Genomic DNA, 15241 nt, shown 5'->3' on the forward strand with positions numbered 1-15241 from the left:
TTTAAAAGGAATTTGAATATGTACAGTATGGTGGCTGACAATCATAACCTGTTAAGAACATGTTCAGTTATATTTCACCTCAACATCAAAATAAGATATAACAAATAGGACATATATTTAGAAAAAAATCATTAATTTTGAAAAGTGTATCTATCTTGCCTAATGCCTATATTTAAGCATCACTTTCTGTAAATATGCAATATAAACTGCAATATTTGACTAATAAAAACTGGATTGCCAACCATAAAGAAACAGACAGAAACACAAAACATCAACAAAACATTACAGGCCTTCAGACTTTAATCACTGGGATTTAGCATTCATTATTAACCAGACTATTAAATATGCATTGTTAGATAAATAATTTATGTGGTTGATAACTCAATGGTAACTGTTGCGATCTGTGATTTAACTGCAAATCGGTTTCACGGAAAACACTTTTTCTTGTACAATGTACATTTTTCCCTCCAAAATATCTGGCCGAACTTGACAGACCAGGTAAATATGAATGTACCTGAGGGAGGGAACCAAACACATGTATAAATGGTCAATCTAGCTAATCTGACACCCACATTCCAGTTGTTGGAATACATGCTTAGTTACATAAAGGATTAGGCAGGGACAGTCGAGTTACAGCGGCCAGACTGAAGCTACAGGATCTCCCTTCACATGTAAACAGTCTATTCTATTCGGCACACCCTTCCCCTTTTCCATAGAAGCATTCCAGGACATTCCCTCTGAAATCTGTCAGTTGTTGCCTAGCAACAAGACCTAAGGGTTAAAGAGGGTGGAACTGTTCTCTCTGCTAAATGTCAAGTTTATAGTCTGCCTCAGCTTAAAGGCCCGTTCACACCAAGGATGATAATTATAACGAAGATTTCGTTTTAAAAATCGTTCAAAATTTCACAGAATAGTTGAGTCCACACCACAACTATAACAATAACGACACAGTGTAACAATATCGCTGGCATCACTTTTAGATTTAGAGTTCTTTTTTTCTAGATGATGAGCGATAAAAACATTGACAGCCAATCAGAATCCACCCTGCTTGAGCTTGAGCATTTAAAGTGGTCGACAACAAAACTGCAGCGTGTGCTTATAATAAACAGAATGTTATGGTCTGTTGGTGAGGACGCTAAAATTGTTATTTCTATAGGCCTATCTATTCCTTTCAGGCCCCCCAAAATGACTTTATTAAATGTACTCACACATTTAGTTTTTGGAGTTTCATACGACTCCAGTGGGTTAATAAAAGCCTTCTGAAGCAAAGCGATTTAAAGGGCCTCTGTTATGGATTTTGGAAAACGACCTTTTATGTAGTGTAACATAGCTCTAAGTGAATAAAAACATCCAGCAAAGTTTTAAATCTGAAAGTGCACCGTATTATAAAGATTATTGTCTTTCAAAAGTAAGAGTCGACTCCGAGTCAATGAAATGAATCCTTTTTCAAACGCGTCATAAGCGGTTTCATTGTGACGTCAAGACGAAACATTAGCATATTTCCAGCCCATTTATTTTGCGCGCAGACACGAGGGAAAACTTGAAACTCTAACACTGCAGCTGATTCCTGTGGATACTGGATAGCATCATGTCGAGAAGACACTGTACTCTACAATGTGAAGGTAAAGCCAGTTTTTTTTACACTGCTCAAGGGCGAGCATGTGAAGAATCAGTGGTGAAAATTCATTTTTACCACGATTCCACAGCAGTATAATCCTAAACTTTTGCTGTGTTCCCTTTATTTTACTGACGACTGCTTCTCAAATCTCGGAGTTCAATGCAGGATTTGCAAACCGCTTGCTCTTGAAAGATGGTGTTCAAAATACTTAGTTTTGAGTTTTATATTGTGTTGGTCACCAGCTAACTGGTTAACTCACATTATTACTGTCATACTGAAATACTTCTGCTGATCAGTTGTGGGCCACTATTACCTAAAACTCTGTCTATTAATGCAGATTGTCTGTCGTTCTCACTACTTTGAGGAAAGATTAAGCATGGAGCAAGATTTGTTTTACCAACATTTATGTTACATCAGTCATTCATGCTAGAGCTCAGCTAATTTGTACATTGCATAGATGCATTGTTATTGATACAGTTTCCACGTGTTCACCGCAATACATTATAAAAAATACTTGGTAAATAAATTAGTACGCACTAATTTAGTAATGCAATTACCAATTTTAAATTAGTAATGCACTTGTTAATGCTGATGGTGAGGAATTACAGTTGCAACATCTCATAATGTACCTCAAACTGAGTAGTGTATCACTGAGAAACGTCCTGCTGAAGTCATCCTTGTGATGGAGGTTCGGGTTGAATAACTAGTACTTCCAATGTTTCATCATCGGACTCGCGCTAGGATTTATATGGTAAAATCAACGTCATTAGTTAATGTGTTTAGTTTACGATATAGGAAGCCTCAGGACACGCAGACCTGACATTATGGCAATGGGCATTTTTGTTTTCGACACGCGCACTGTACGCAGTAAACCAATCACAACAGACTGAGCTATCAGGCCAATCAGAGCAGAGTAGCTGGCGGAAAGGAGGGATTTAGAGAGATTGATTCATCTGACGAGTTGTTTGAGAATCATTGAAAATGTGATGATGTGCTAATGAATATTATGAGGAAATTAAACAGTTATTTGACCTTTAATCCATGTAAACCTGTTGTAGGAGACTCCAAAACAACATTAGGAAACTTTAAAATAGCATAATAGGGGCAATTTAAACCTTTATAAAGAGAGTCCAGTTCCAGCGGAAGGGTGACAGAGCAAAACAAAATGCCTGTCACAAATTAGAAGTCGAACTCGAGAAGTTTTAAAGAAAAATTACAAACTACATGAATGTCCTATGTTGGGTCAGAGGTCACCCTTAGACCGGAACTGGACTCTCTCGTAAACGCAAGTACGGCTGTTGACGGAAGCCAGGGATTATAGTTTATAAAGTTTTAAATATGGATATTTTTCTAACAACTTTTTATAGAAGTTATATTTCTATTGTCCTATGTTACAGACATCTTGCAATATAATTTGTCAAATTTGTTTGATTTCAAACTTTATTCTTGACCAGAGACAATTTAAGTGACACAGCTTCGCCATCTCACACCTACGCATTGGTGCACTGTTTTGATAAGATACACTTTCCAACCTTGACGTCTTTGACATGTTTTCTTTGGTAAATAAGCAAGTTTGAACCTGCACAGTGTTTAGAAGTTCAACATTTGGTGCATCCAAAACACTAACATATTGCATAGCAGTGATAGAAAATATGCTCTTGCATAGGTAGACTTTAGATGTGGCTCAGATCCGTCCTTCAATGTAAGTTTGACTGCTGGTGGGTCACGACCCAAAAATGGGTTGCAGATCTACTGTGACAATACAAATGCTAAATGAACATAATAAAATGCATCTAATCTAATAATTTTATTATGCACTGTTAGGATATAAAAAAATAAATGGGCAAAGTTTAAAAGGGAAGAGAAATGCTACACATTTCCTGACGTCAAAGGCTATGCATCCAATCAAATCAAACTATGTTGGTCCAAATTCAAAAGTTGTTTGGTAGAAGCAAGCCAAATTACGTAGATCTGAGAATGAACATATATGGGAGTTCATTAAATAAAGGTAGAGCTGCACAAGTCGGACTGGCACATGAAAACGAGTACTAAAGGAACATCACACAACACCAGTAGCCTTAATACCAAAGCGAAAGGAATTTTTTTGGATTCATGACAACAAAAAAATCATCAAGAACTGTGTAGAGTAAATAAAAAGATTAATTGCAATGCAGACAGCTTCATTGATTATAATGGAAACATTTTCAGAAGTCCATAACTCTGCTCGCACAGGCAGCGAGCTCAAACATTGTAAAATTTGCAGTGACAGCTTCAGTGATTTAAATCATCAGAGTGCTTGCTCTACTATTGTTTTCTGCATATAATATATTCAATATTTACATGACGGTTTTGTTTATCATGCTGCTGGCAGGACAATGTTTAGAAACTGGTTTACCTTTAAGAAACAGATTTTACATTGGACATCTAGTGGCAATCCAACATCATACAAAAATAAACAAAATAAGCCTGAAGTCAGCAGGAAATACTTTTTTTAAATGGAATATTGCAGGATTTATTATAAATAATTGATCAGTGCACAGCATATCATTATTTCTTGTAACAATCTTTAATGAAAATAACTTTGCCTCCCTTTAGTTGCGACATCTCTTCTCTGATAACATGTTTACTAGAGCGAGAGCAGGACAACCTGTCACTCACATGACATCACAGCAATAACAAACCACAACCATCCAATCAATTCCCAATGGACAAAATCAAATTCTGCCCAACATTTTTTTTTTCTTGTTCGAGAAGCCGTTTCACTTGGGTGTACACTGTCATTTACATTATACAAAGTTGCTGTTTGGATTCAAATAGACAAATGCTTAAGAGTCTATGATAGGATCATTATTGCAGTGATTATTAAGTTTCTAGCATGTTAAGCCCGGGACACACCAAACCGACGCCAAAGAACTAGCGCTGATGAAAGCTGACTTATCGCCTCGCGTCGCCTGCGTCGGGGGAAAAAGCTGCACTTGAACAAACGAGAGCACTAACGTACAGACGACTGTCAGCTAATGCGTGTTCTGTGCATACGTGTAAATGAGACAACTGTCTATTTCTGCAGATATATTCATCTATATTCGTCATTCAAAAAGGGAAACCGACAATGCAGGCTGAAGATACACAAACCATAAACAAAGCAGTGCGTGCTTACCGTTTTGAATATCAGTCCTGCTAAACACTTTCTTTATTCCACTCCGCTCATGTTAATATTGAAATATTCGCCAAGGAACACTCAGGTAAGATGACGTAACATTAGAACAGCCTTCTATTTGTACCGTTTTGACGTCTTTGAACATGTAACGTAACATTAGAACATGTTGAATCGGCCCAAAAAAAACAGACGGCGTCAGACTAGAACCAACGGTGCGGAACACACCCGGAAAACTACATTGGCCGAAGCTCAAAAACGGTGCGACATTGCCCAACGGCCCATCGTCGGCTTGGTGTATCCCGGGCTTTATATGTTTGGCAACAGTTCTAACTGAGAAATTATTGGTGCACCTCTTGATGGAAATAGCATCACAACATTTATTTCCATCAAGAGGTGCATCAATTTTTGGTCAAGATCTTGTAATGACAATGCAAGAATTCAGCACTATGTAAAGTCTCCTCTAGAACATCCCAAAGATTTTCAATGAATTTAAGATCTGGACTCAAAGTCATGTATGAAAATGATTCTTCATGTTCCCGACCAATTCTTTCATAATTTGACATTGTCATCCTGGAATATGGCATTGAAGTGTCTTCCTACATGGAAGAGTTGTTTAAGAATGAAAAGCTACACAATCCATCAATTAGGGTCAAAAGTACGGTTGCCAAACATATAACAAGCTAGAAACATAAGAATCACTGCAATAATGTTGCACAATCAAGTGTTTGTATTAAATAACATTCACAAACATTAATTAATGTTGTAAAAATATATTTGTTCGATCAATGTGTTGATGTTAGATAAAGCATTAAGTAATGTTAATGAATGGTATCTTATTGTATAGTGTTACCAAACTATACAGGAGATAAAACGTGTTTTATTTGACTTGACTGTACTTTTATTTAATCCAAAACTGCATTCATATTTAATTTTAAAAGGGCTTTTTAAACCTGCTAAGAGTTATCCAGCCAAGAATAAAGGCCATTGCACACTGAATCCGAAATTCGCATCCGAAATTTTCGCACGTAAAAAAAAAAAAAAACGACCTCACGTTATGTCAATCACGCTTGCACACTGACACTGTCTACGAAACTTTCGTCCATCATAAAAAAAAACGGATCGGGTTCGATTTTCTGCGATTTTCGCATCCGTAGCAAGCAGTTTGAATGTGTTTTAATGGTGTTTTGACAATTCAGAGCCACCGAATCACGAATACGAAAAAACGAATACAAAAATTTCGGACTCAGTGTGCAATGCCCTTAAGCCTAGAACTGCTTTTCTGATGGACTGATATTAATGACATAAATAGGGATGCACCGATACTGATACCAGTACTCGGGTGTCGGTCCGATACTGTGCTCGTAAAACTACCCCGATACAACTGCACCCGATACCACTTTAGGGGCCGTTCAATTATCGCATTTTTTGTGCATGCAAATTCATTATTTCAAATGAAGGCTATGCCACGGTGTGATGAAAACATCTCAACATCTCATCTCCACAGGTCATGTGACAAAAACCAACCGATCAGCTTCGGCCTTTCCGTAACAACATCGAAAGCATGGCCGAACAGCTGATCATTGCTGTAGGCTACAGGGCAGCATTTTATTAGGGCTGTCGCGGTGAAGGAATTTCCCTTGCGGTCATTTTGAGTGACTCGATAGCGCGATATGCAGTATTGCCATTTATTTATTTGTTGCTATATAAAGTGTTACAATGTGGTCAGCATGCACAAAACGACGTCATTTTCAGTAACCAATGTAATCGAAACTAAACAGCGTCTCTGCGCATTGAAAGGCTGTCACTCAGCACGCAGCATTGTTTCGGCAACGGACTATCTTTGAGTGAGTCATGACCGTTCATTCAACGAACACGTTCAAAAACGCTGATTCATTAAAAGATAGATGCAATGACACAAGGTGTTAATAATTTTTTAACTTTGAGCTCCACTTTTCAAGGCTCAGCTGACCAGCAATGCGTCGCATATGGGTAACGCTGAAGCTCATGCTTCACTTAATAGAGACCAATAGCATTGATCGGATCAGTTCGCACCACTTTCTCCTTCTTTCCACAAGCGCTTGCTCTCCCCTGGTGTCTATCCTTGCTATGCAACCATGAACAAAGGCGCGCCTGGAAAAGCCAGCACGCCGCTTCTATTATGAGCGCACATGCTACGTGCCTACATTTGAAATAAAAAATTTGCACGTGCAAAAAACACGCTATGTGAACGGCCCCTTATGGCAACGTGACATTAGCCTAATTCAAAATATTTCCATATGTGGCTCTTTCCACCTTTCTTGTCAATGAGTGGATTCAGAGCCACCACATTAGCAGCATCGCCGGTCGCCATGTCGCCGGATTAACCCGGTACTTCGGTACCACCTGCACTTAAGAAAAGTGGTACCGTAACGGTTTAAATTTTTTAGTACCGAATTTGTACCGAAGTACCGGGTGTTTTGACAACACTAGTTCCAATCCTAAACTCTCAAACATGAGCCTATTTAAATTCAAACAGTGACTCTTTTTTTGTTGGCAGGGCAGTGTCACAATAGGGAAGAAAAGACTAGCTTCTGTTTCATGCTGACTTTAAAATCAGCTTTGAAATTTATTGAGAACCCCTAACTTTAGGGTTAGGGGTTTGTTAAAATGCCTTGTGATGCTTGTCCTAGCAGTCACTACCAATAAAAGGAATTACAGACAGTGCATGTACACAGCATACAAATCGCAAAAATAGGACTTCACACACATTCATTATGGAATCTCTTAAATCCCACAGCTACATGCATCTTAATTAGAGTCAAGGTCCTTATTAATTATATCTTTGCGTTCAATTATTGCCCTCCAGTCATTACAGCTGTGTGATTACAGAAGGTTCATGCAGTCAGTGATGACAGGGTTCTGTAGCAAAGGCCTGCTATCAGTTTGTCTGTCCCTTTAAAACTCACCAAGCAACCTCAGTGTCCATGCAGTAACTATCATAACATTTCCAAACATTGCATCCAATGTCCCATTAGTTGTGCACATTTATTTATAATGTGACTGTAAACTAAATGTTACCGTCTAGTGGCAATATTTTTTAGGTCTGACAAGCTTCATTAGACAAATGAGTGAACAAAACAAACTGAAGAAGTGACCATAAGAAGAGACTTCATGGAATGGCAAACACTAAAATACTGATAATTTATGTGTGTTTTTTTGCAGCCTAATGTATATGATTACCCGAGGTTTTTGCACACATTTTTGCTAATGGATTATTTACATTTCAGACAGCTTTTTACTCCACTCAAAGTATATGCGTATTTTTAAACCCTAAACTTGCATATAAATGATAAAAATTGGATTGATAACAGAAATTTATGACAATGACAGCTACTGTTCTTTTTTCAAACATCACATTTTGGCACTGTTCCATGTTGTTCATGACTGTGTAATTTAATACGAACCTGGGTTTATAGATTTACATACACGCAGGTGCACATCAAGTACCTGTTTGGCAGTGGTAGAAATATCAAAGACGTTAATTATTGAATTAATGTGCTAGTATTATTAAAAAGCATTGTATTTGACTGCAGCTGTAACAAAGGCATTAATATAAGCTTTATGTCAAGCAAGTCTTGGTTAATTGAACAGTAGTCTTCACTTCAACCTCATGTTTGCATTCTCATTCTCTTTCTCTCTTCACTTCAGTCTGCAAGTATTTGCCAGTGAAATTAAATGGTAAAAATAGCTGTTGTGCTGGTCTAAAACACATCCCTTTGTTACCAGAAGCAGGTCAGGGATACACTGCTCTGATCTCCTCTCTTACCTTCTATTTTTTATTCTCACCAAATACAAATACTTACACAAAAAAGAAAAATATATTTTATTATCATGTATGAGAGATGGGACGTGAATCTTATGTTAGTCTTATGTACATTTTACCTGTTAGTATTTGCATTATGAATTTAAAGAACCCATGAAATCACTAGACAAACGTTGTTTTCTCTCCTTAGTTGATGCATTTCCCAACAAAAACATTTTTGAATTTTTAGGAGTACACTATCATATGGATGAAGCTAACAGACATAGACCAAAAGTGTCTTTAAAAATCAACTAAATGCCCACATGAACGACTTAATTATTACAATGATTCTTGCATGAATACAGAAATGTAATGTTGGCACAAGGGAAAGTGCAGGCTGTTCTATCTCACTCTTTTCAATCTGCACATGTGCATAGAGGGAACATTTACAGGATGAGGCCAGATCTATGCTTCTTTGTTTAATCAATCTTTATTTCTTTTACAGTTGCATTTATATATATATATATATGTGTGTGTGTGTGTGTGTGTGTGTGTGTGTGTGTGTGTGTGTGTGTCTGTCCACAAAGTAAATGATCAACATTAACTGTTAACATATCGCTGCATCAGCAATGGTCCTGGCTGGCTATGCAATAGAGCAATTATTTAAAATTGGTATCATGCCAATAATATACTTTAAAAAATTGCATTAGATGATGTAAAAAAGATCAAGACTTAACGTTGGCAAGCTTTCGTATACAGATGATGATTTCAGAGTGATGAACTATTAGAAAATTAAGGAATGACTTTGACCGAGAGAAAACAAAAAAACAAACAAATTCAGTACAGTACTCAACATTAGAGACTGCAAAGATAAAGAGCCATGGAAGAGAGATGTCTCTTTAAGTGTGATAAAATATGCTAATCAATTCCATAAATTTAGAATTTGTTGGAGACCATGTGGAGGCAGGAAACATGGGAACAAGGCGTTATCTCCGCAGACAAGCCAAGCAGGCCATTTGTACAGAACTCATTATGCTAAAACACACAGATGACAATTTCAGTGTATTAATTGTGGTGTAATGTTTAAATATAACAGTCACTACTGAGATCTATCTGAGCTGAGCGGCACAAAGCGGCGAGATCCTTACTGTTCATCGTAGAATTTAAACATTTAAAATGTAGCAATATTTTTTTTTTTACTTTGATCAAAGAAGACTTTAACTGAATGATTCATACAATAAAATTGTACAATTTCATACAATAAATGGAGAAAATCCACAGCAAGGTTTCCTTCTTTTTCTGACAGATGTGTGCAGAGGGTGGGGTATCTTGATTCATTAATTACTAATAGATTGGTCTAAATCATCTGTATCTTGCTTATTTAGTTTCACCTGTGGCAGACAAAGCAGTTCTTTACATCGTAGTAGCTGGTGTTTGTTATGTGGCTGAAGTAAGTTTGTCATTTTAATGCTTTTTTAGCTGATTTAAGTAAGAAATGTTCATGATTGTAAACAGTGAGACAACTAGCCCCAGTTTCCGCTACTATGTATTCGGTGTCTTAGTAAGTAGCACTGTAATCTAGTAATTGTGGATGATGCGTTTTTAACAGCCCATTAATGAACTGAGTAGGAGGTGAAGTGTTCAGGATAAGGCTGCCAAATGCCATTACAATTGCAGTTCAGGCTTTGACATTCATGGCAACACTGCCTGAATATTGCATTTAATTTCTGAATATTAACACCAAGGGTTATACTCAATCACACCAAGTAAAGGGCAAACGTTCAATTCAATTACACATGGTTTTCTCTAGCAGCAGTTTTTTGTGTAATTGTGCAATAACTTTTGCAGCTAAAACTTTAAGGTATGTGCCAATACAGAAATAATAAATAGGAAATACTCATTGGCATATAAGCAGTGACAACTTCTCATGAGAAGCAGTGATCACATGAGAAAATGTAACTCTTTATGCTTGAATTTGTAGTTCATATGTTGTGATTTGTACAAAAATAAGGGTCCACCTTAGGGGTAAACCTTCAGATTGTACTGAAATATGGGTGAAATTGTACGAATTTATAGGAATTGGCCAGAACGTAAAATAGTTACGTACAAAGTATGTGCTTGCTGTGACAACTAGCCATGGTCTCCCCTCCCATAGTTCAACAACACCAACTGTCACTAGTAATCTCTTCAACCCATCACTAGAAACCAAAAAAGCTTCTCTGTATTTCTTCCTCAAACACACGCAAATGAATTGAAAGAACCATGAACTCATGTTTGCAACACTGCTAATCATGTAACAGAGTTGGAGACACTAAAAATGTAGAAGACTCAAATCTCTAGGGGGCCAAAGAGTCTTACCTTGACACTGGAAACCTTGCTTGCCGAAACCCCTGAAAAAGAGGCGAGACTGTGTGAGAAATTACAGCACAGAAAGCAAATCTGGACGCATTCCTCTGCGCGCAGCAGCAAGACGCGCAAGCGCGCGCCATATTCCGCAAAATCGCTAAATTAATCTCTAAGGATGATGATAGTGATGGCTTAATCATAGCGCGAGGAATTTAATTATAGTGATAGACACTGTAACATGTATCCTAATGAAGAGAAGCGCTTAAATAAATGTGCTACGAATGACCCAAATGCGTAAAGATACAAATGCACTGACGTATAGGCTAAATATCTTGTAGAGGTGCAGCATTGCGTTGGACTCGTTGCGCGAAGCGCTTGTCTTTTCCGTCGGCGTCTTTGTTCAGTGTTGACACCACTGCGGATATCTGAGAGTGTTCAAACGCTTTAGTGTTTTTCCTCTCACGAGCATCAAGTGAGTCACCTGTGCCCTTCGCAGCCGTGTGTGTACAACAACACCTCAACGTCCTCCAATACTCACCAGATAAAGTCGGTGCAGTGGCTGCAGAAGGTCGGTTGCTTGAAGAAGCGAGCGATGAACTTGTGGTTCTTCACTTCGTGCACGTTCTTCTGCCTCAGCGCGCCCTGCCTGGCAAAGCCTCGCGCGGCCCCCTCGCCCTCGACAGCCGCTGGGTCGGCCATGATGGGGACGGAATGGATGTAGTGGGTAAAAATCTCCTCGACTTGTAGCCTGCGCCGTTGAGGTTGAACGGGGTCTTTCTCGGCTTGCGCTTCGCTTCCCGGTTGGTCGGCACGCGCGCGCGCACACGCCTGCCTCTCCCCAGCTGACTGTTGTGGTGGTGGAGCGCGCGGGTAGCGGTGCTTCAGTGAGACTGTAACCACGCCCCCCTTCGTACGGCCGTTTTGAAATGAATGACTATTGCGGTTGAGAGAAACATTTTGATCGTGCATCCTGATTGACAAATCCGTGTAAAAATCACTTCCAAGGAAACTGTTATTATTTTTTGTTAGTGATCGAGCGCCAGACGCACAGCACACTTGCTTTGGCGCATTGCAATTATTTATCATGGCAACCGTAGCTTCCTGCGAATATGCTTAAAAAATATACATTACTATTTGTAACTACTGAATTGGAATTAACACGAGGTTTCTGGAAAGCTCACTGAAGGAGTTCCCATAAATGAGCAATAAATGGTATTAAACTTGATGTTATGCAGTAAGCTTCTTTATTTAAAAATTGCTATATTGACTTTTAGTAAAAGAATATCGCCTTTATTGCGAAAAGGGCATTCCCTGAATTCCCTGCACTAACGTGAGGATTTCTTATTTTATTATCAGTTATTACACTGGTGTGTTTTATACTGAATTAATGTAGGACTACATTGTGTTAGTGTCGTGTGTCGTGTTACCCTAATTGTGTGGCTAAATATGCAATTGTGTTAAATTTTCAGTAAACTTTAAGTATTTTTCCGCTGCCAGTTCTTTACATTAAATTTTGACCCAGTGTACAATAGAAACAATTGTAGTATTTTGGCAGAAACCTTTTAAGCATTTACATAGAGCAACCCCAAGGTCATGAGTTCGACTCCCAGCGAATGCATGGGATTAACTGATAATGTGTATACCTTTAACCTTATAAACTTCTGTCAAATGCATACATGTAGATGTGCTTTAAAAATCTACTGCTTATCCCAAAACTGTGTAAATGAATGTCAAGTACAAGAAGCGCTGCCATTGTTAAAATACCACTACTGGATTAGCCTACAATGCAATTAATACCAGCACTACTGGTAACACTTATAGAAAACATGGACGCTTTAAATGTCGTGGATGAATTTAAATCAAATTTACTTGTAGGTGTAGACAAAAACAGTTGGTCTACTCCCATCATTACCTTGCCCCTCAGTTTATTTTCATTTGAAATGGTATACATATAAGATATTTCATTCAAAACACCAATAGAAATAAATAAAAAAATACAACTAAGACATAAAACACAGGCTAACAACTTTAAAAACATTACATAGAGTGTGTGAGTGCTTGTTAGTCATTTTTGCAATTATGTCAGATGTCGGCTAATAGACTATCCCATATTGTGCAATCTTTGTGGGTTCAACAGAAGTAGGGGAGAGTGGGGTGATTTGTGCCAGGGGGCAAGTTGATCCACCCCTTGTTTTTGGAAAACCATAGAAGAAATTGGTCATGTGACCACATCATTTTGGAAAGCCATCCATTTTACATATCCTCCAAAGAAGAGAGACACATGGAATGAGATGTAAGCACATTTTAGCTCAAAAAACTGTTTTTTTCCTTTCAAAGTAAAATTTCTATGATTAAGGTTTTTTGATTGTAGTGTCTGAACAATTATTGACAAGTTTGAAAACATTTCACACATGTTTTAGGGCTTTAGCAGGATACACAATGAGTCTATAGAGTTAGCATGATGTTAGCTCTTAACTGCTGGATCATGCTAGTTTTTCCAAACTTGTGGGTCTGGGGTGATTTGTGCCAAAGGGCCTGGGTTAAATTGTGCAAGTGGCACCTCCACTTATAATTATTTTCAACATATTATTAATTTGTAATTGTACATTGTACTCTTACATTTTAGCGCTTAAACTATGTGACATCCTTTTAGACCAAAACTTGGTGGTACAGGCAAAAGGGAGCAGAAGTTTATATTCCCCTGCAGCATTGAATAGTGGGATGTTAAGTAGTAGGCCAGACCACCTAGACCTACATACTCACAGGGGATAATCTGGAGAAGTGAGGAGATGGGCATGCCTCATCAGTGTTTGACTTAGGCCTACCTGCCATTTGTTTAATTTAGCTAACACTGATTTGATTCAGTTTTGAATTTGCACTATGTTATTAAAGAGAAGTTTTAAGTTTTTAAGTGGCCTAAATCACAATAGGATGTTTAGAAATTAGCCTAGTCACTTTATTCTTATATGTTACATAATTGACAGACAGCCCAGACAACACATTCTATGTATGTCAACAGGCATCTATTGCCAAAGCCTTCATTCACAAATATCATTTATTATGTATTTAAGTGGACTTATTATAACAGTTTAATAGGGTATCCAAATATCCAAATGAACCTTACATTAGTATTTTTGTATTGAATTTGTCTTGCTTTCATATAGCATTACAGTTCGTAACATTACAATGTTCTGTTTTACTTCAGAAATCACTGGCACAATTTACCCCAAAGTATTCCCCCCAAAGGCACAACTTGCCCCGCACCAGGCAAGTTGTGCCACGAGACCACTTTTTCCCCAAAAGCTATATTTCTGAAACAATTTATTTCAGACCCAAAGTTATTGTTCTCAGGGATGCACCACATCCTGAAATATATGTACATCCTTAAGTTGAAGGCATTACTGTCATGGCCTCACTTCAAAGTCACTTTGAGTAAAAACTGGCTCAACTCACCCCACTTTCCCCTACATGTGAAAGTAATTTTACAACTCTCCCAGTCACATTTCAACTTTTCTTCTTTTTTTTAATATGGAAAGACTTGTGTGAATGTTTTATCAAATTCAAGATGAGAATCACCTGGTAATTCAGAGGTTAACGCAGTTATGCCATTTATTAACGTTAGTAACATTAACACAGTAATTCCAATTAAACACAATTCCAGTAGATAATATGTGGAATATTTAAGAACTCAAGGAAGTTCAGTGTATATATTTTTGGTGCCTCAGGGACCTTTTCCCTCATGATGGGCTCACTGGAGGACAGTCTTTAAACTTCTTGCAGGAACTTAAAGATTCAATTGTGCGTGAAGCTTCCACTTTAAGATTCTGAAGTCATGATGAAATCTTAGGAAACCTTATAAGTTATTCAAAGATAGTCTGGTTTGAAATGGTTAAGTGTAGCAATCTGATGAGCCCCAAAAGGCATCTCAAGTATCTTTTCTTTTTAACTGTGTTATGTTAGTGAGACATGTTTTCTGAGAACTTCTGGCACTCAAACCGGTATAATCTGTTTAAAATAAAACAAGCTTTGTGCATTTTGCAAATCACCTCATAATATGTGCAGAAGGGGTGGTAACTCGTCTAGTTTCTAAGGAAGACATTTTCATGCCTGAGAACATTTGTTCTTAATTTGTTTTTTAAACTGATGGCTTGGTTGTTTTTCAGGCCAAGTATTTTATGTTCACTTAAATAGGTCCTTTCTGAACGAGTAGCACTTATATAAGAATATAATTGTTCGATTCGCTTTCCAGCAGCATTTGATGCAAACATTGTGGTTGAAGCCGTAAAATGAAGAGATTCAATACATTGATCGTGACAGACACAAAACAACCTGATCAGTC

At 37.8% G+C, this 15241-nt stretch overlaps 1 protein-coding gene across 2 annotated transcripts in view; it reads right to left on the reverse strand.

Moving 5' to 3' along the window:
- prkcba (protein kinase C, beta a) overlaps positions 1-11806 on the reverse strand; it is a 35432-nt gene extending 23626 nt beyond the window's left edge. Inside the window, exons 1-2 of one of the 2 annotated variants that reach the window (XM_077205324.1) lie at positions 11441-11806; positions 10915-10946 (exon numbers count right to left, since the gene is read on the reverse strand). In XM_077205324.1, coding sequence (XP_077061439.1) covers positions 10915-10946; positions 11441-11601 — 193 coding nt within the window. In that variant the 5' untranslated portion in view covers positions 11602-11806. The remainder of the gene's footprint in view (positions 1-10914; positions 10947-11440) is intronic. The other variant, XM_077205323.1, reaches the window with a different exon arrangement.
- Positions 11807-15241: the final 3435 nt, after the last annotated feature.

Source organism: Siphateles boraxobius, unplaced genomic scaffold (assembly GCF_051911475.1).
Source record: "Siphateles boraxobius isolate OS27281-9 unplaced genomic scaffold, OSU_SipBor_1 53, whole genome shotgun sequence".
In the NCBI taxonomy this organism is placed as follows: Eukaryota; Metazoa; Chordata; class Actinopteri; order Cypriniformes; family Leuciscidae; genus Siphateles; species Siphateles boraxobius.